We start from the raw sequence: 14,838 nt of genomic DNA, 5'->3' as shown, positions 1-14,838 counted from the left end.
CAGTAAAAGAGAAACGGCGTGTCTCACCAGTCCTCCAAGAGTCGTGATCACCTCAAGGCTGATTCTTTGTCCTGGCACTAAAGCAGTTAACCAGTTTAGTGAACTTCTGAAGGGCCACTGACAGGAATCGGATTAGCTTGTTTAGTGATTTACCTGAATCAAAACCAGGAATTCTGAACACGCCAATTGTTTCTCTTTCATTTGAAGGATTCTTCCTTGCAGACCAGAAGAAGCAGATTTTTCAGCCTGTGATTACTCCTCCACATCATGTGAGAGAACATTGCAGCAGAGTTCTTCTATAATCAGATGCAGGTTTTGGTTTCTGTATGAAACTCAAAACTGGACTTCCTGCTGGACATCTTTCTGGATGTCTGGAAGGGAATGGACACCCTTCATGAGACTGGGCATTTCCACTGTGACATTTTGAACTCTGCACTGGTGTGTGTTGGATGAGCCAATGCAAACCTTCGTTCCACAGCAGCGTGTCTTCATCAAGGACAAAGCTGAAGACTTCTAAGGATTTCTACAATCTAGTCAGAAAGTCATGCTTCATCACTTAAAGTCAACATGCGCATTGTTCAGCCGGTGTCATGTATCTGCTTTACTTCAGTCATAACTGACATGTTCTGTTTGTTTTGTTTTTGGTTTTCGCTCTGATCTTGTGTGGGTATTCCAGGAAGCATGTTTAAACTAGCCTGACTTTAACCCTGAACTCTGGCTGAAATGCGCCTGAACTTGCTTACTCGGGGTATGTCGGTTCCAAAAGACCGGATATGAGTTAGCGTAATTACGCTCGACTTGGTAACCCTGGGTTAATGCACGTCAAGTGCATACACATTCTCTATCGATTTCCAGAGTCACCATGGAAACGCGTGGAAAAAAAAGAGAGCGCTATACTTCAGTGGGACGGAGTCAGAGATTAAATAAATAAATTATATATATATATATATATATATATATATATATATATATATATATATATATATCACTTGTCCAATTTAAATGAATTACCTTAATTGGTAACAAGTAATTAAGTTGCATTTATTCAACCTAATTTCTTACGTCTATCCAATTCAATAATTATTTTTACAACTCAAATTTACATATTTATCTTACTAAATGTCACATTACTCCAATTCAACTAAATGTTTTTCCGTATTAAATTATTGTACTTCTTGAACTCTCATATGTCTGAATTTGAACCTGCAGATATTCTCATTTTTATAACATTAAAATTAATGATATAGTGTGAATATGCAATATATCATTCATTCAGTCATCATGACTGTCACGTTAAGTTCAATTCTTCTGACTGTAATTAGCACTAGTAGTGCTTCATATCATCATCCTCTCACTAATGGCGCAGAAAGAATTAAACACAATGATAAGAAATACACATAACAGGATCAAATAACTCATCAAAACACAGTAAAACAGCTACAACTAAACAGATTTGGTCCAAATCCCACACTTAAACCCAAATCCGTCCAGACAGGCAAAAGGAATCGTATCCCACAATCCCTTGCGGTGCCGATCTAACAGCATCACCAAAGTTACACCTACTTAACTGAATTAATTTGAATGAAAGTAAAATAACTGTTTGAAAACTACGTGTTATTTTTAAGTTGACTGAACTCAAAAAAAGGATTTATCTTAACTGAAGCAAATAATTAAGTTCTATATATATATGTATATATAATTAAGTTATATATACATATATATATATATATATATATATATATATATATATATATATATATATATATATATATATATATATATATATATATATATATATATATATATATATATATATATATACACATATATATATATATATATATATATAGGTGTGTATATGTGCACCAAGGTCACTATAAATTCAATTTCAGAGTTGACAATTTATAGAATATTTTTAGTCTAAAATGTTTATGTACTAATAATTTAAAAAACTGTAAGAGTACACCAATCTTTGTGGGAAGATAGCTTTGTCTTGTAAAATAATATTATGTTGCAGTAACCCATAATTAGAACAGATAAAACGTTTTATTAGGAAAACACATAGCAGTGACGATGGCGTTTCATGCTCTGCTGTAAACCGTGTAATGGGGACGGCCTCTGCTCTGTGGAGACGGCTCAGACGCTTCTGCTTGTGCACACTGGGAGTCTGACCCAGCCGTGGCAGGACGGCTGGATCAGACTGGACCTCTAAGACTCTATCCTGCAGGTTTCAAACAACGCTCCTGCAGGCTGGAGGGGTCCTCAGCCTGCGACCCGGCGCACAGCGGGGTTGGCTGTGCGCTGGGAGAGGAAAGAAAGAAAAAAAGAAAGTGCGCTCTAGTTAAACACAGGGATGTACAGTTGGGCAAAAAAGTATTTAGTCAGACACCAATTGGACAAGTTCTCCAACTTAAAAGATGAGAGAGGCCTGTAATTTTTATTATAGATAGACCTCAACTATGAGAGACAAAATGAGAAAAAAAATCCAGAAAATCACATTGTCTGATTTTTAAAGAATTTGTTTATAAATTATGGTGGAAAATAAGTATTTGGTCATCTACAAACAAAGATTTCTGACTTCACAGTCCTGTAACTTCTTCTGTAGAGGATCTTCTGTCCTCCACTGGTTACCTACATTAATGGCTCCTGTTTGAACTGGTTATATATATAAAAACATCTGTCTATAACCTCAAACAGTCACACTCTAAACCCCACTATGACCAAAGAGCTGTCTAAGGACACCAGAAACTAAATTGTTGACCTGCAGCAGACTAGAAGACTGAATCTACAACAGGTAAGCAGCTTGGTGAGAAGAAATTATTAGGAAATGGAAAACATACAAGACCACTGATTATCTCCCTCCATCTGGGGCTTCCCCCAGGATCTCACCCTGTGATCACAAGAACGGTGAAAAAAACTCCCAGAAGCACACGGGGGGACCTAGTGAATGACCTGCAGAGAGCTGGGACTCAAACCCTGCAGTTCCAGACGTGTCCCCCTGCTAAAGCCAGTACATGTGCAGGCCCGTCTAAAGTTTGCTAGAGAGCGTTTGGATGATCCAGAAGAGGATTGGGAGAATGTCCTATGGTCAGATGAAACCACAACAGAACTTTTTGGTGATAACTCTAACCATCGTGTTTGGAGGAGAAAGAATGCTGAGTTGCATCCGAAGATCACTAACTGTAAAGCATGGGGGTGGAAGCATCATAATTTGGGGCTGTTTTTCAGCAAAGGAACCAGGACGACTGATCCGTGTAAAGGAAAGAATGAATGAATGGGGCCATGTTTGGTCATCAGCATTGAAGATGAAACGTGACTGGGTCTTTCCGCGTGACAACCATCCCAAACTCACGTTGCTCGGGTAATGAAGGAGTGGCTTCACAACAAGCATTTCAAGGTCCTGGAGTGGCCTAGCCAGTCTCCAGGGGCCTCATTTATAAAACTTTGCGTAGGATTTGCGTCAGAAGTGGCGTACGGATGAAACATAGGACGTGCGTACGCACAGAAATATTCGGATTTATAAAACCGTGCGCACGCACATCCTACGCATATTTCCCTTAATAAATCACAACCGATTCTAAATGCAGCGCAGCTTTTGCGGCTTCATGACACGCCCATAGTTGCCCATAAATAGTCCGTGAAACGCCCACAAATGAATATTCATTGATTGGGAAACCATGCCAAACACGGAGAGAAAATCAAAAAAACGTAACTTCACTCAATGTGAAGTAGAATTTATCATTGGCGAGGTGGAAAAGAGGAGAAAAATGTTGTTTGGAGGGCACAGTGTGGACATTACTAATGCCAAAGAGGCACGTGGCAAACGGTGGCAGACGCCGAAAATGCTGTAGCCTCACAACCTCGGACCGTGGCCAAAATAAAAAAGAAATGGTCGGACATCAAAGTCGAGGCGAAAAAAACTTCTAAGCGCTCCATCGGGAGGGGGGGGGGGTGCACCGGAGCGCCAGATGCACCGGGTGACACGCGTAGTTCCTCCGAGTGCTCCTCTGTAACGCCGGGCCCAAAAGCCAGCAAAGGTCCAACAGGACAGCTGGAGGAAGTCGGAACCGGCTCATAAGCCACTCGTCCTCGTTTGCCAGCACGTCTTCTTGCTGTCTAAAGATGCGTTCACTCCGAATTCTTCCATTTGCCACATTTTCTAAGAGCGCAAGATCAGCAATTGTGCGTCATTACGCATTGTGATGGGGCATTTTATTTCCATCCATTTAATTACATCTGACAAGCTACAGATGTCGGTAATAATCGACGTGGAAATGGGAAATTGATCAGCGCAAATGTAATTTCTTGTTGCTTTCTGAATGGTTGAGACATACGCCATACATGGTTTTATCAAAAATAAAACAAACTAAAGGCATATGCATGAATACCATAATTACGTAGCTTATGAAGAAATGTTTTACTATGAAAACAACTTTCCCCAGTGGACAATTAGTACGTCTGTCCGTCCGTCCGCACGCCCGCACCTCTATCTGCTCCGCCAGACGGACACATTGACGAGAATATCAGTTTTGTACATTATTTCGTTCTGTTAACTATATTATTTATGAGGATGAATTGCACAACATACCAATATTGCAGAACATGTTTCACTTTTCTTTTTGCAAATATGTGTTCATTTGAATTTCTGTTGTAATTTTCGTTTGATTTTTTTTGTTTGTTTCACTGCTGATCGATCAAACGGGTGTTCCTGTAGGCTGTTAATTGTAAGACTTGCTTTGTGAAGTTTTCATGTTATTTATGAGAGGCAGTATTGTCATTTTCACTTTCACTTTTACGTGTTTCTTCCATCTGCCGACGGTGTTGCCGTTTCTCATTTCACCCGTTTTTGTGCGTACGCCTGGGTCAGAGCTTGCGTGAAGGACCGTAGAGAGTGGCGTACGCCTTCTTTTGTGCGTACGCAACGTTTATAAATGAGGCCCCAGATCTCAACCCCATAGAAAATCTTTGGAGGGAGTTGAAAGTCTGTGTTGCCCAGCAACAGTCCCAAAACATCACTGCTGTAGAGGAGATCTGCATGGAGGAATGGACCAAAATACCAGCAACAGTTTGTAAAAACTTACAGAAAACGTTTGACTGCTGTCGTTAAACACGAAGGGTACACAACAAAGTATTGAGTTGAACTTTAGTTATTAACCAAATATTTATTTTTCACCATAATTTAAAAATAAATTCTTTAAAAATCAGACAATGTGATTGGATTTTTTTTCTCATTTTGTCTCCCATAGTTGAGGCTTACCTATGATGAAAATTACAGCGTCTCTCATCTTTTTAAGTGGGACAACTTGCACAACTGGTGGCTGACTGAATACATTTTTGCCCAGCTGCATGTATCAGAATGTTTTCTTTTAGCCATTTTGCATGTCAACCAAGTGACATTACACAGTGAGGTTAATAATTCATTCATCATCTTCTTCCGTTTATCCCTAGGTGACTGGAATCTGTCCCGGCCACTTATGGGCGAAGGCAGGAGACACCCTGGACAAGTCGCCAGTCTGTCACAGGGTCACACATCTCACACACCCATTCACTCTCACACTTCTTGCTGTGAGGCAAGAGCGCTAACCACTGCGCCACCGTGCAGCCCTAGGTTGAAAATATGATGTCAAATATATACATATATATTTTTTGTTTATTTATTGATGATTTGATCTACCGTCACATCCGGTCGTGATCGACATAACAAGCACACCGGTGTAGAAATTCATAACAAGTCAATAACTTCTTAATATATTTTCTAACTTATAGTAATGATTACACACTCTGCCGTGCAAAAGCATTAAGGCCCGCCCACATGTCCAACGAGAGCTGGTGGACTTTAGAGCTGGACAGCATGGCCTGCGATTATTGTTGATTTTAATGACATTCCATCAAAATGACTCACAGGAAGTCAACATGGAAAACTGGTGAGAGCACTTTTTTTCCAAGATAAAAAAAACTGTTTAAATATCTCAGCTCCGATACCTGACCTATACGGAGCCCGTGTCCTGACATGAAAAAAATAAATATTTCTCGTTCCCACAAATTAATATCTTGTTCCCACGAAATAATATTCTGTTCCCACGAGTTAATATTCCCACGAAATATTATTTCGTTCCCTCGAAATAAATTAATTCGCTCGAACGAAATAATTATTCACGTCATAAGTCATTCATAAACACAGATATGCTCTCTGTCCGGCCGCAAAAGCCATTTTCAGCGCTAACTTCCGTGTTTCTGTGACCCACATTCATTCAAGAAAGGAAAAAGAAAAACAAGAATGATCAATTTATTATTGTCTCAATGAATATAAGAAAAATTTCATAAGATTTATGATACCATACGATTCACCGGATATAACTACTAGCTCCGCCGCGGAGCTCTGTTGCTTGTCATGCCAACATTCGGGCAGCAGGCTGGCCGGTAGACAGACATCCAGCTGATATTGTAGTTTAGCGTGGAATAGGAATATTAATATCCTTGTCTTTTATTAACATTCTCTTTAGCAGTCACTTAACATCCGAAGGCTAGTAGGCTACATGCTACGTAGCATATCATAGAATCATAGCACGTAGCATGTCCTATTGTCTCTGAAGGCATCACAGTTACAAGGCCATGGTGATTGGTCGAGATACATTATGGGATATGTGTGATGTATGATGGGATACGTAGCATGTAGCCTTCGGATGTTAAGTGACTGCTAACGAGTATGTTAATAAAACACAAGTCCTGAATATTATTATGTTTTTATTTTCCCCCTCTTGAACGAATCTGGGTCACAGAGACACGGAAGTAGCGGCAGAAAGCGGCTTTTGCAGCAAGATGGACAGAGATCGTACCGGGATGTGAATGAACCAAGACATGAAAACATGACTACCGATGCTTTCGTGCTTTTTAAAATAAATAAATGCGATCTCTTAATATGTAGCCTGCTAGCCTCCTATAATTCCTATTCGACTCTAAACTACAATGTCCCATACAGCAGCTGGCTGTCCGGTATACACCGGTCAGCTGCCCGAATGCCGGCAAGACAAGCTAAAAAGCTCTGCGGCGGAGCTAGCAGCTATGTCCGGTGAATCGCTATGGTATGGCGAAGCAGCAAGCTTGGGCATCCTAAATTTCATTCAAAACATTCATTGAGACAATAATAAAATGATCATTCTTGTTTTTCTTTGTCCTTTCTTAAACGAATGTGGTCAAAGAGACAAGGAAGCTACCGCTAAAAGCTGCTTTTGCGGCAGGACAGAGAGCATATCTGTGTTTATGAATGACATGAATAATTATTTCATTCGCAGAAATAATTTATTTCGAGGAAACGAAATAGTATTTCGTCGGAACAAGATATTAATTTGTGGGAACAAGATATATTTCATTTTTTCCATGTCAGGACACGGGCTCAGTAGACCTAAAAGTTAAAAAGAAAAAAAAATTCATTGAGGCCTTGGATTCAGTAAGGAAGTTTAAAAAGGGTTTCCAGCAGCACCTATAAAAAATGTTTCTTTTCTTCTTTGTCTGGTTTCAAAAACAGGAAAATATGAGAAATGTTTACAGACCGCGGCCAGTTTTTATGACAATGAAGCCAAGTTCATCAGAGCAAACCAAGCAAAAGGTGAGGCAGACAGCAGACCTTTCTATGAAACTCTGTATGCACATGACTGTGGCTGTGTGGGTGGGGGTGGGGGGGTGTCATGAGGGCTGCAGTAATGAGTTTAACTCATAAACAGTGTTGAGTCCTGCAGAACATCCATGCAGACCTGGACTCGTGCTTCGTGTTATAGGAGGCCTCCTCTGACTCCTATGCTCACCTGGTAAAACTCCCGCAGCCATGTCTTCTGCAGGTTCTCCGGCTGAAGACACACAAAAAGAAGTTGTTAGAATCCAGTTGGTTAAACCGGTCAAATTCAAATGGTTAAACTATTGAAAACAACTTTTAGCATTTGTGTTTCTGCAAACAGCTGTAAGCCTTCATCAAACAGTCAGCACTGTGTGTTTTGTCAGCACAACACTGTTGGAAAAACTATTACAAGTTGCAGCAGCTCTTGGGAAAAATGAGTCCTGAAAGTGTGCAGGCTCTGCATCTGCACTTCCTGCTCTCAGGTGAGATGTGAACATGAAAGCTCTCCGTGCCAAGCAGCTAGGCTGCTGAACAAGCACGTCTGCCTCATTAGCTGCATTACCTGCTCGGACCGGACACTGGACAGGGAATTAAACAGATTCAGAAAGATCTCATGCTTTTGCATTAGAAAGTCACTTCCCTTTGGGTAAGGGTCTGAGACCTCCATGATTTTCACCAGCCTCCCTTCCTTCTGCTGCCCTGCTCTTTAAAAGCTGTCCCAGACCTGGACTTCATTTGGGTCTGTGCTGTGGAGACGGACGGGGCTCTGGGCAGTCTACCATTTAAGGACAGACATCCCAGTGGCCATAGCTGGGTCTGACGTGAGTGGTGGTGGTGGGGGGGGGGGGGTCCTTCAGTGGTCTCCAACAGAAACTACCAAGAGATCCTCAAGCATTTTGAGCTACCTGAGAAAACCCCCATGAATGAAAAGAGCTGATGACCTCCTGCAGATCGGTGTATTGATCCACGCATGAACATGTTCCTGATTAAATCAGGAAGGATTGGTTTCCTCTGTTGTTCTACAAGCACCTAACCTGTTAATAGTGTGTCTAGTGTTTAAGAGGAATCTGTTGAAGACAATAAACTGGTGAAGGAGGTTTGGTAGAAGGAAAGGTTTCCTCTGGAAAATCATCATCAGCTCTAATGCTCAAAAGTCCCGAGAGACACATTAAAACCCATCTATCATCAAGATTCAAGCAAACTCCTTATGCAAGCAAGCCCCGATGACCAAAAGTGAAACCTTCAGTCTCATTTCTTAAGGAAGTTTCCAGAAGGTAAAATATCTGATCCAGATCTGTGACACAGGACTGTCTCTTTGTGTGGAACAAATCATTTAAAGGCTAAAGTCCTTATCTGGTGACATTTGAGCCGAGGTCTTAAAAGTAATATTGAAGAAAGCTAAAAATAAAAAAGCTGAATAAAGACAGAAAGAGTTGTATGCATATCTTCTCTTTATGCCTACGACTGCTGCAGCTCAAAGATCCAACCCTCACATTCCTGTGAGTGTTGACTCACTAAAGCTAGCGTTGCAGAGCGGCTGTGGGACTATTGGAAGCCAGCTTTAAGTGATCATTTGAAACTCTAGAAACACAAGCAAGGCCCTGCAGCTGACAGAAACTCTGTGCCTTCACAAACATCTGCAGACATCCTGGAAGGTATGTCATGAGCGGCATCAGAGCGTCTTTTCCTGCCTGTTGGACACAGACACCTTGGGTTGGAACGTCTTTAACTGGACGTATGTCCTCAGTAAGCGACTGTTTGAAAACTGCAGAGCTGGAAAAGTGTGTGTGCACCATTGTCGCGGCCTTCGCCGCATCACAGCACAGGTCTATATAAGGAAACGTGCAGCAGACCCCATCCTCAGTCACATGGAAGAGGCAAAAAAGAGTGAGACAGAAACAAACAACAGAAAGGGACCGAAAAGGTGGGATCAGAGCCGTTACCTTAGAAATCTTCCAGACATTCCTGTCTGTTGTCTTCAATAGGACTCTGAATGTCAGAGGTTCCCTATGCATGCTGAGGCCACTCAGGAGGAGGCTCCTTTGAAAAGTGGACTTTCTCTTAAACAGATACTTGAAGTTAAAGGAGTTAGTAAAGACGCAATAACGGCAAGCTTTGGACAGTTTCTAAACACATGTGTAAGTGTCCTCATGTCCTAGATCCTCGTGTGGAGAGGACACTTGAAAAGAAGCTGCTGGTGCAGCCATGTCAGAAATAACATTCAGGACTGTTATAGCCTGCTGAAAGGCTCAGATGATGCTCTGATGATGTTAGAGGCTTCTGGGGAACAGATGGGGGGCTGCTGGCCCTTGGGGGCCCTTGGAGAGAATGTGGGCCAAAAGCAGAGAAAGGCAGGTTGAACCAGGTCTAAATCTGTAGCTGGGCTCTCTGCGCCTCCCACCCTCTGCTCAGCACAAGTTAATTTGCAGTTAATTAGAAAGTAGGGTTATATACAAGCATTGAGGTAAAAATAACCCCCCCGCTCATCTCCTCTTCCTCCAGTGAAACATTGACTCACTTAGTTCTCTGCAGAACCTCCCTCGTTCTCAGCTGATGGCCTACTTTTCTGACAGAATGGAGGGCAGAGGCACCATAACACCCGACCCACCGGAAATGCAGATCTGAGGAGTCTGCCTCATCGACACACACTGCTGTGGTACAAAGAAGATCAGGATGGTTCATCGGTTCTCAGCCTAACCAGAGCTTCAGGACTGAGGGGACGCCTACCTGCAGGAAGACCGTCCCTGAGAAGTCTTTAAGACCAACATGCAAAACCTTTGAGCCTCGAAAGCAAATGTAGCCTCCGGCAAACTCCAGCAGGCTGCCAAATCACAAATCCAACTGGAACGATCATGTACAGGAGACTATGATGTCAGCCTCCTCTGTGTGTGTTTGTGTGTGTGTGTGTGGTGGGGGCGCTCTCAACTAAAGACTAAAGTGAAACTATGACTTGTTAGAAGTGACTTGATGCCGACATCAGGAGCTGATCCCAGCTGAGGCTCATGTGCTGCTGCATCTGCCAACAAACACAAACCGACTCAGCAGAGAGAAAGGGCTGAAAATAGCACGCTGAAGCTGGGGGGGGGGGGGGGGGGGGGGCACTGGCCTCCGCCCTTTTTAGGGGTGGAGACCTGAAGACCACACTCTTCCTTGGCGTGTTCACATCCACAAGCATAGCTCCGCGCTGAAGCAAGCTGCCTAAACGGAGGCCAACAATGGGCTCATTCCAGGCGGCGTGGAGATCTGCTGGGAGCACATGGACGCCACATGACTCTCATCCTGACCGGCCCCTGCCTGCCGCAGGCTCAAAGCCCCTCTCCGAAACACCCACTTCCTTTTTTATTCAGGCTGGAAGGGAGCAGGAACCTGGGTTTTTAAGGAAAACGTCTTCCTGCAGCATGTAAGCAGCGTCACAGCCTGACAACAGAAACCAAGACAACCAACCATGATGCACGCTCACAGACCCAACACACACCAAAGTACACACACACCTACTCAGAAATAGACACACATACAGAAATACACACACACACTATGAGGAAAACTCGTGATGTGCGATATTAGTGATCAATATTGCAATGATGATAGAACTTGCGATACATGAACAAACAGCAAAAGAAAAAACAGCTAATATATCATTTCCATGTCACCACATCAGTTTTATTTACATAAACGTCAACAGTAGTTAAACTCCAAATGACCCACGTCTACATGGGAGGCGGGCATCTAGCATGAAAGAGCTCCATCTGATTGGTCCATGGCATAAAGAGCTTTATTTGATTCCTTAAATACGTCAAGCTGCAATAAGTTTGTTTGCCAACTTTTACGGTAACCATTTATCACAGGTCTTTATCACACAGGCTGATATCACAATACTGATTAATTTATTATGTGATTTATTGTGCATGTCTAATGCACACACACATGTGTAAAAATACCCACTCTAATCTACACACACACACTCACACAAACACAGAAATACCCACACAGACTACACAGACAGAGCGATCACAAACCTTTATCTAAACCAATCTGACCCCGTCCCCAAAAAGGTCTATTTCATTTTGGGGGGGAAACAGATATTCAAACACACTGAAACATCTAAACTGGTTAAACAAATGAGCCATGGGAGAAATCTGAGTGGTTGGGTTTTGTGTTTTGCATCAGGAGGCAGAGCAGAGCACGTCACACGCAGCAGCGTGCAGTAAACCTCCGGGGTTTGAGGAGCAGAGGTCAACCTTCTCAAGCCTCTGTCTCCAAAGCCGTCAAGACAGAAGCTACAGTTTCCAGTGTTCAGTCTCCATCAGGAACCAGAGATCCAAGTCACGCTGGCACTCAGGCAAAACCAGAAACAGTAAAAACCTAGAGCCGTTTTTCCTGATCAGCTGTTCAAAGCGATGGACCAGCTCTGTGACCAGCTCCATCTGAAATCATGTCTGACCTGCTCAGAAATGTTTATGAACACAGAGCTCAGACGCCTCACTCCTGGCTTGCTTTTATACCCCATAACTTTCAAATCTTTACCACAGCTCTGAAAGTTTCAAGCTGAAAGCAGCTTTAGAGAAAAACTAAATCCTTCCTTGTAAAACCAAAACAGCTGCTGGTGATTTCTGAAGAAGTCAGGCCTCTTTTCGTTTCCTGATCCTTAATCAGAAAAAAACCTTTCTGCTGTTTCCTGGAGGGTTTTTTTTAACTGTGCAAATTGCACTCATCAATTCAGCCTCAGGAAATGTTGGAGAAGTAAGGAACAAGACCAGCCAATGATGCTGCTGCTTTCCTTCACCTTCCTGGTTTGGAGCCGTTGCATCTCTAAGTCTTTGGATGGCGTAACGTTCTGGATTCCCCCCATGCTCGCCAGTTTGTGACGGCTGATGTTCGGTTCTAAAGCAGGCTGTAGCTGTGTGCTTACATGATATTTGAAAACAAGCTTTAATCCCATTTTTATACCCAATACTAAAAGTAATTACTTTTCCACTGCTGCAGCCAGTCATGTTCAACAGCTAGCATTAGCGTTTTGCTCTGAGCTTTGTTCTTTGGTGTTCTAGGTTGTGTAAGGTGAGACATTCTCTACCAGCTAGACGTAATCCTGAATGAAGTCCAGCTCTGGATCTGGAGACTGGAACGGTTCTGCAGTTGCTGGAGACGGACCTACAGTTCACTAAACTGTTGCAGGCCTTTGGTCGGGTCGATTAAAAGAACTTGCTGGATCATAGAACATCTGCAGATGTGTGGATCTGTGGATCCCACTGAACCCGTAAATCACTGCAGACTCCTGCAGCCTTTTATGATCAGAACCGCTTTGTATTGGACCTCCTCTTCTGATCCATATTCTGGTTTTGTGAGACAAAAGGAAAAAAGGAGCTTTTCACTGAAGTCCGTCTGTTCTCAGTTGGTTCTAAAGCTGAGACATGAGGAGAACCAAATCAGTTTTTTTCATTTCCTAACCACCACGTTTGCCTTGCAAAGGTGGAGAATAAATGTGAGTGTGCTGTAACCAGCGCACAGGCGAAGGCAAACACAGAGGTAGTGGGTGAAGGAGGACGTGTGGAGCCTGTCACGTGTGCTGCAGCTCCTTCTGCAGGGAAAGCTGCTGTGTGTGTGTGTGTGTGTGGGGGGGGGGGGGGGGGGTGTGCGCGTGTGTGTGTGTGTGTTGACTGTCTGAAAGGAGGTTACTGGCTTTCAGGGGAGCGAGCACCCAACTAAAAATATTCTGGCGCTTTTGGAGACGCAGGCCGCGAGCTGATTGGCTGGCCTGGAGTCATCCAACAGCTTTCCACTCAAACAGCTCTGCGGGGGCCAGAGGACGCAGAGGTATGTCCCCTCTGTGTTTTATGAAACTCCACATCAAAGAGGCTCGTTAAGAAATTAATTAGAGCGACCCCACGCCGAAAGTCTGAATTAGATCGAGGCTGGCTCCTCAGAGAGGTCTTCTTCCATCAGAGGACGAGCTTTGGAAGTATGGAGGGTGATGAGCTTCAGAAAACACCAGGTGACTCATATTAACAAAACAGACATTTAAACAAAGGAATAAAAACCGTCGAGGAATAAAACCGAGGAATTCTGAAAAGTTTGATTCCCACTTAGAAATGAAGGAGACGTTCATCCACAGCAGAGCTGCTTTCTTCTGGTGGTTTTTTGGATCTGCAGGTGTGAAGGTTCACCTGAACTTAAGAATGAGGCTCTGTTGTCTTGCAGATGAACTCTGGTGTGGTTCATTTACATGTGAATGTAGACAGAGTCTCCATGGTCCCACAGGAGAGCGTCTTGTTGGAAAACAAAGGCTCTCCATGAGCTCCTGGGCTGCCTCTGATTGGACGGGCCCTTAGAGTAAAGGCCCGTACACACCGGGACGAATTTCGCCCGCGATTTTCGCCGACGTTTAACGCCTCATGACTAAACAAAGGGCACCAATGAGAGTGTGCACACCGACGCAAAAAAACGGCACGCGTCAAAAAAAAAAACGCTACGGGTTCGTTTTTTTTTTTTTTGACGCGTCGCGTCGAAATCTATTCGACCAATGAGAATGGCGCTTTTGCACACGTGTCTGGAGCTTCTGAAGTTACAGTAAACACACAACTTGGGGGCGCTCAAACACAAAACTGCCTTGCTGAGCACACATACCAGCGAAGAAGATAGACGCCGAGTTGCATCCACACAGCCGCGAAGAAATAATGACGGACATTCTAAAATATCCCCGAACCAAGCACCAGTTGGAGCTACTGATGCTTGAAATATTCATGTTTTCTTTGTTTGATTCTGACAAGCGCGTAAATACTTGCTCTCTTCTTCTGAGTGAAAAGCGACTTTAAGAAGCGTAAAGTTGCGCAGCGCCACCTTGTGTACAGGAGTATTTCTGTTTACATTAAGCGCCATCTAATGTCAGGGAATGAAATTGCATGTTCACTCGGCTCATCGTCAGCGAAAATCGCCTGGGTGTGAACACAAAAAACGTGTTGAAAAACGCTGGCGAATAACGCCTGGCGAATATTCCTCCCGGTGTGTACGGGCCTTAAGGTTGAGTTTGAACTGAGAAGTTCAAACACGGCCCATATGCCTTTCAGCTGAGGCCCACAGCACAGTTTTTTTAAACTCAGCTTAAGACTCAAACCTGTTTAATCGAGGCTCCACTGTATCTGTGATGTGTGGGAATGAGTCCCATCACAGAGCATGCTCAAGGATTATGGCTCCAACCCAGTTTTGATTTAAGGCTTCTTGATTCTCCAATG

At 43.2% G+C, this 14,838-nt stretch overlaps 1 protein-coding gene across 3 annotated transcripts in view; it reads right to left on the bottom strand.

Moving 5' to 3' along the window:
• inpp5a (inositol polyphosphate-5-phosphatase A) overlaps positions 1-14,838 on the bottom strand; it is a 114,217-nt gene that overhangs the window by 85,893 nt on the left and 13,486 nt on the right. For 2 of the 3 annotated variants that reach the window (XM_020709239.3, XM_011484012.4), the window contains exon 2: positions 7,803-7,844. The exons of the other annotated variant lie outside the window; for it this stretch is intronic. In XM_020709239.3, the coding sequence (XP_020564898.2) occupies positions 7,803-7,844 (42 nt within the window). The remainder of the gene's footprint in view (positions 1-7,802; positions 7,845-14,838) is intronic. 3 annotated transcript variants of the gene reach the window in all.

The sequence above is a fragment of the Oryzias latipes genome, chromosome 15 (genome assembly GCF_053564925.1).
Source record: "Oryzias latipes strain Hd-rR chromosome 15, Olatipes_Hd-rR_3.1".
NCBI classification, from domain to species: domain Eukaryota; kingdom Metazoa; phylum Chordata; class Actinopteri; order Beloniformes; family Adrianichthyidae; genus Oryzias; species Oryzias latipes.
The sequence above is the reverse complement of the archived record's forward strand: the minus strand, read 5'-3'. Positions and strand labels throughout refer to the sequence as shown.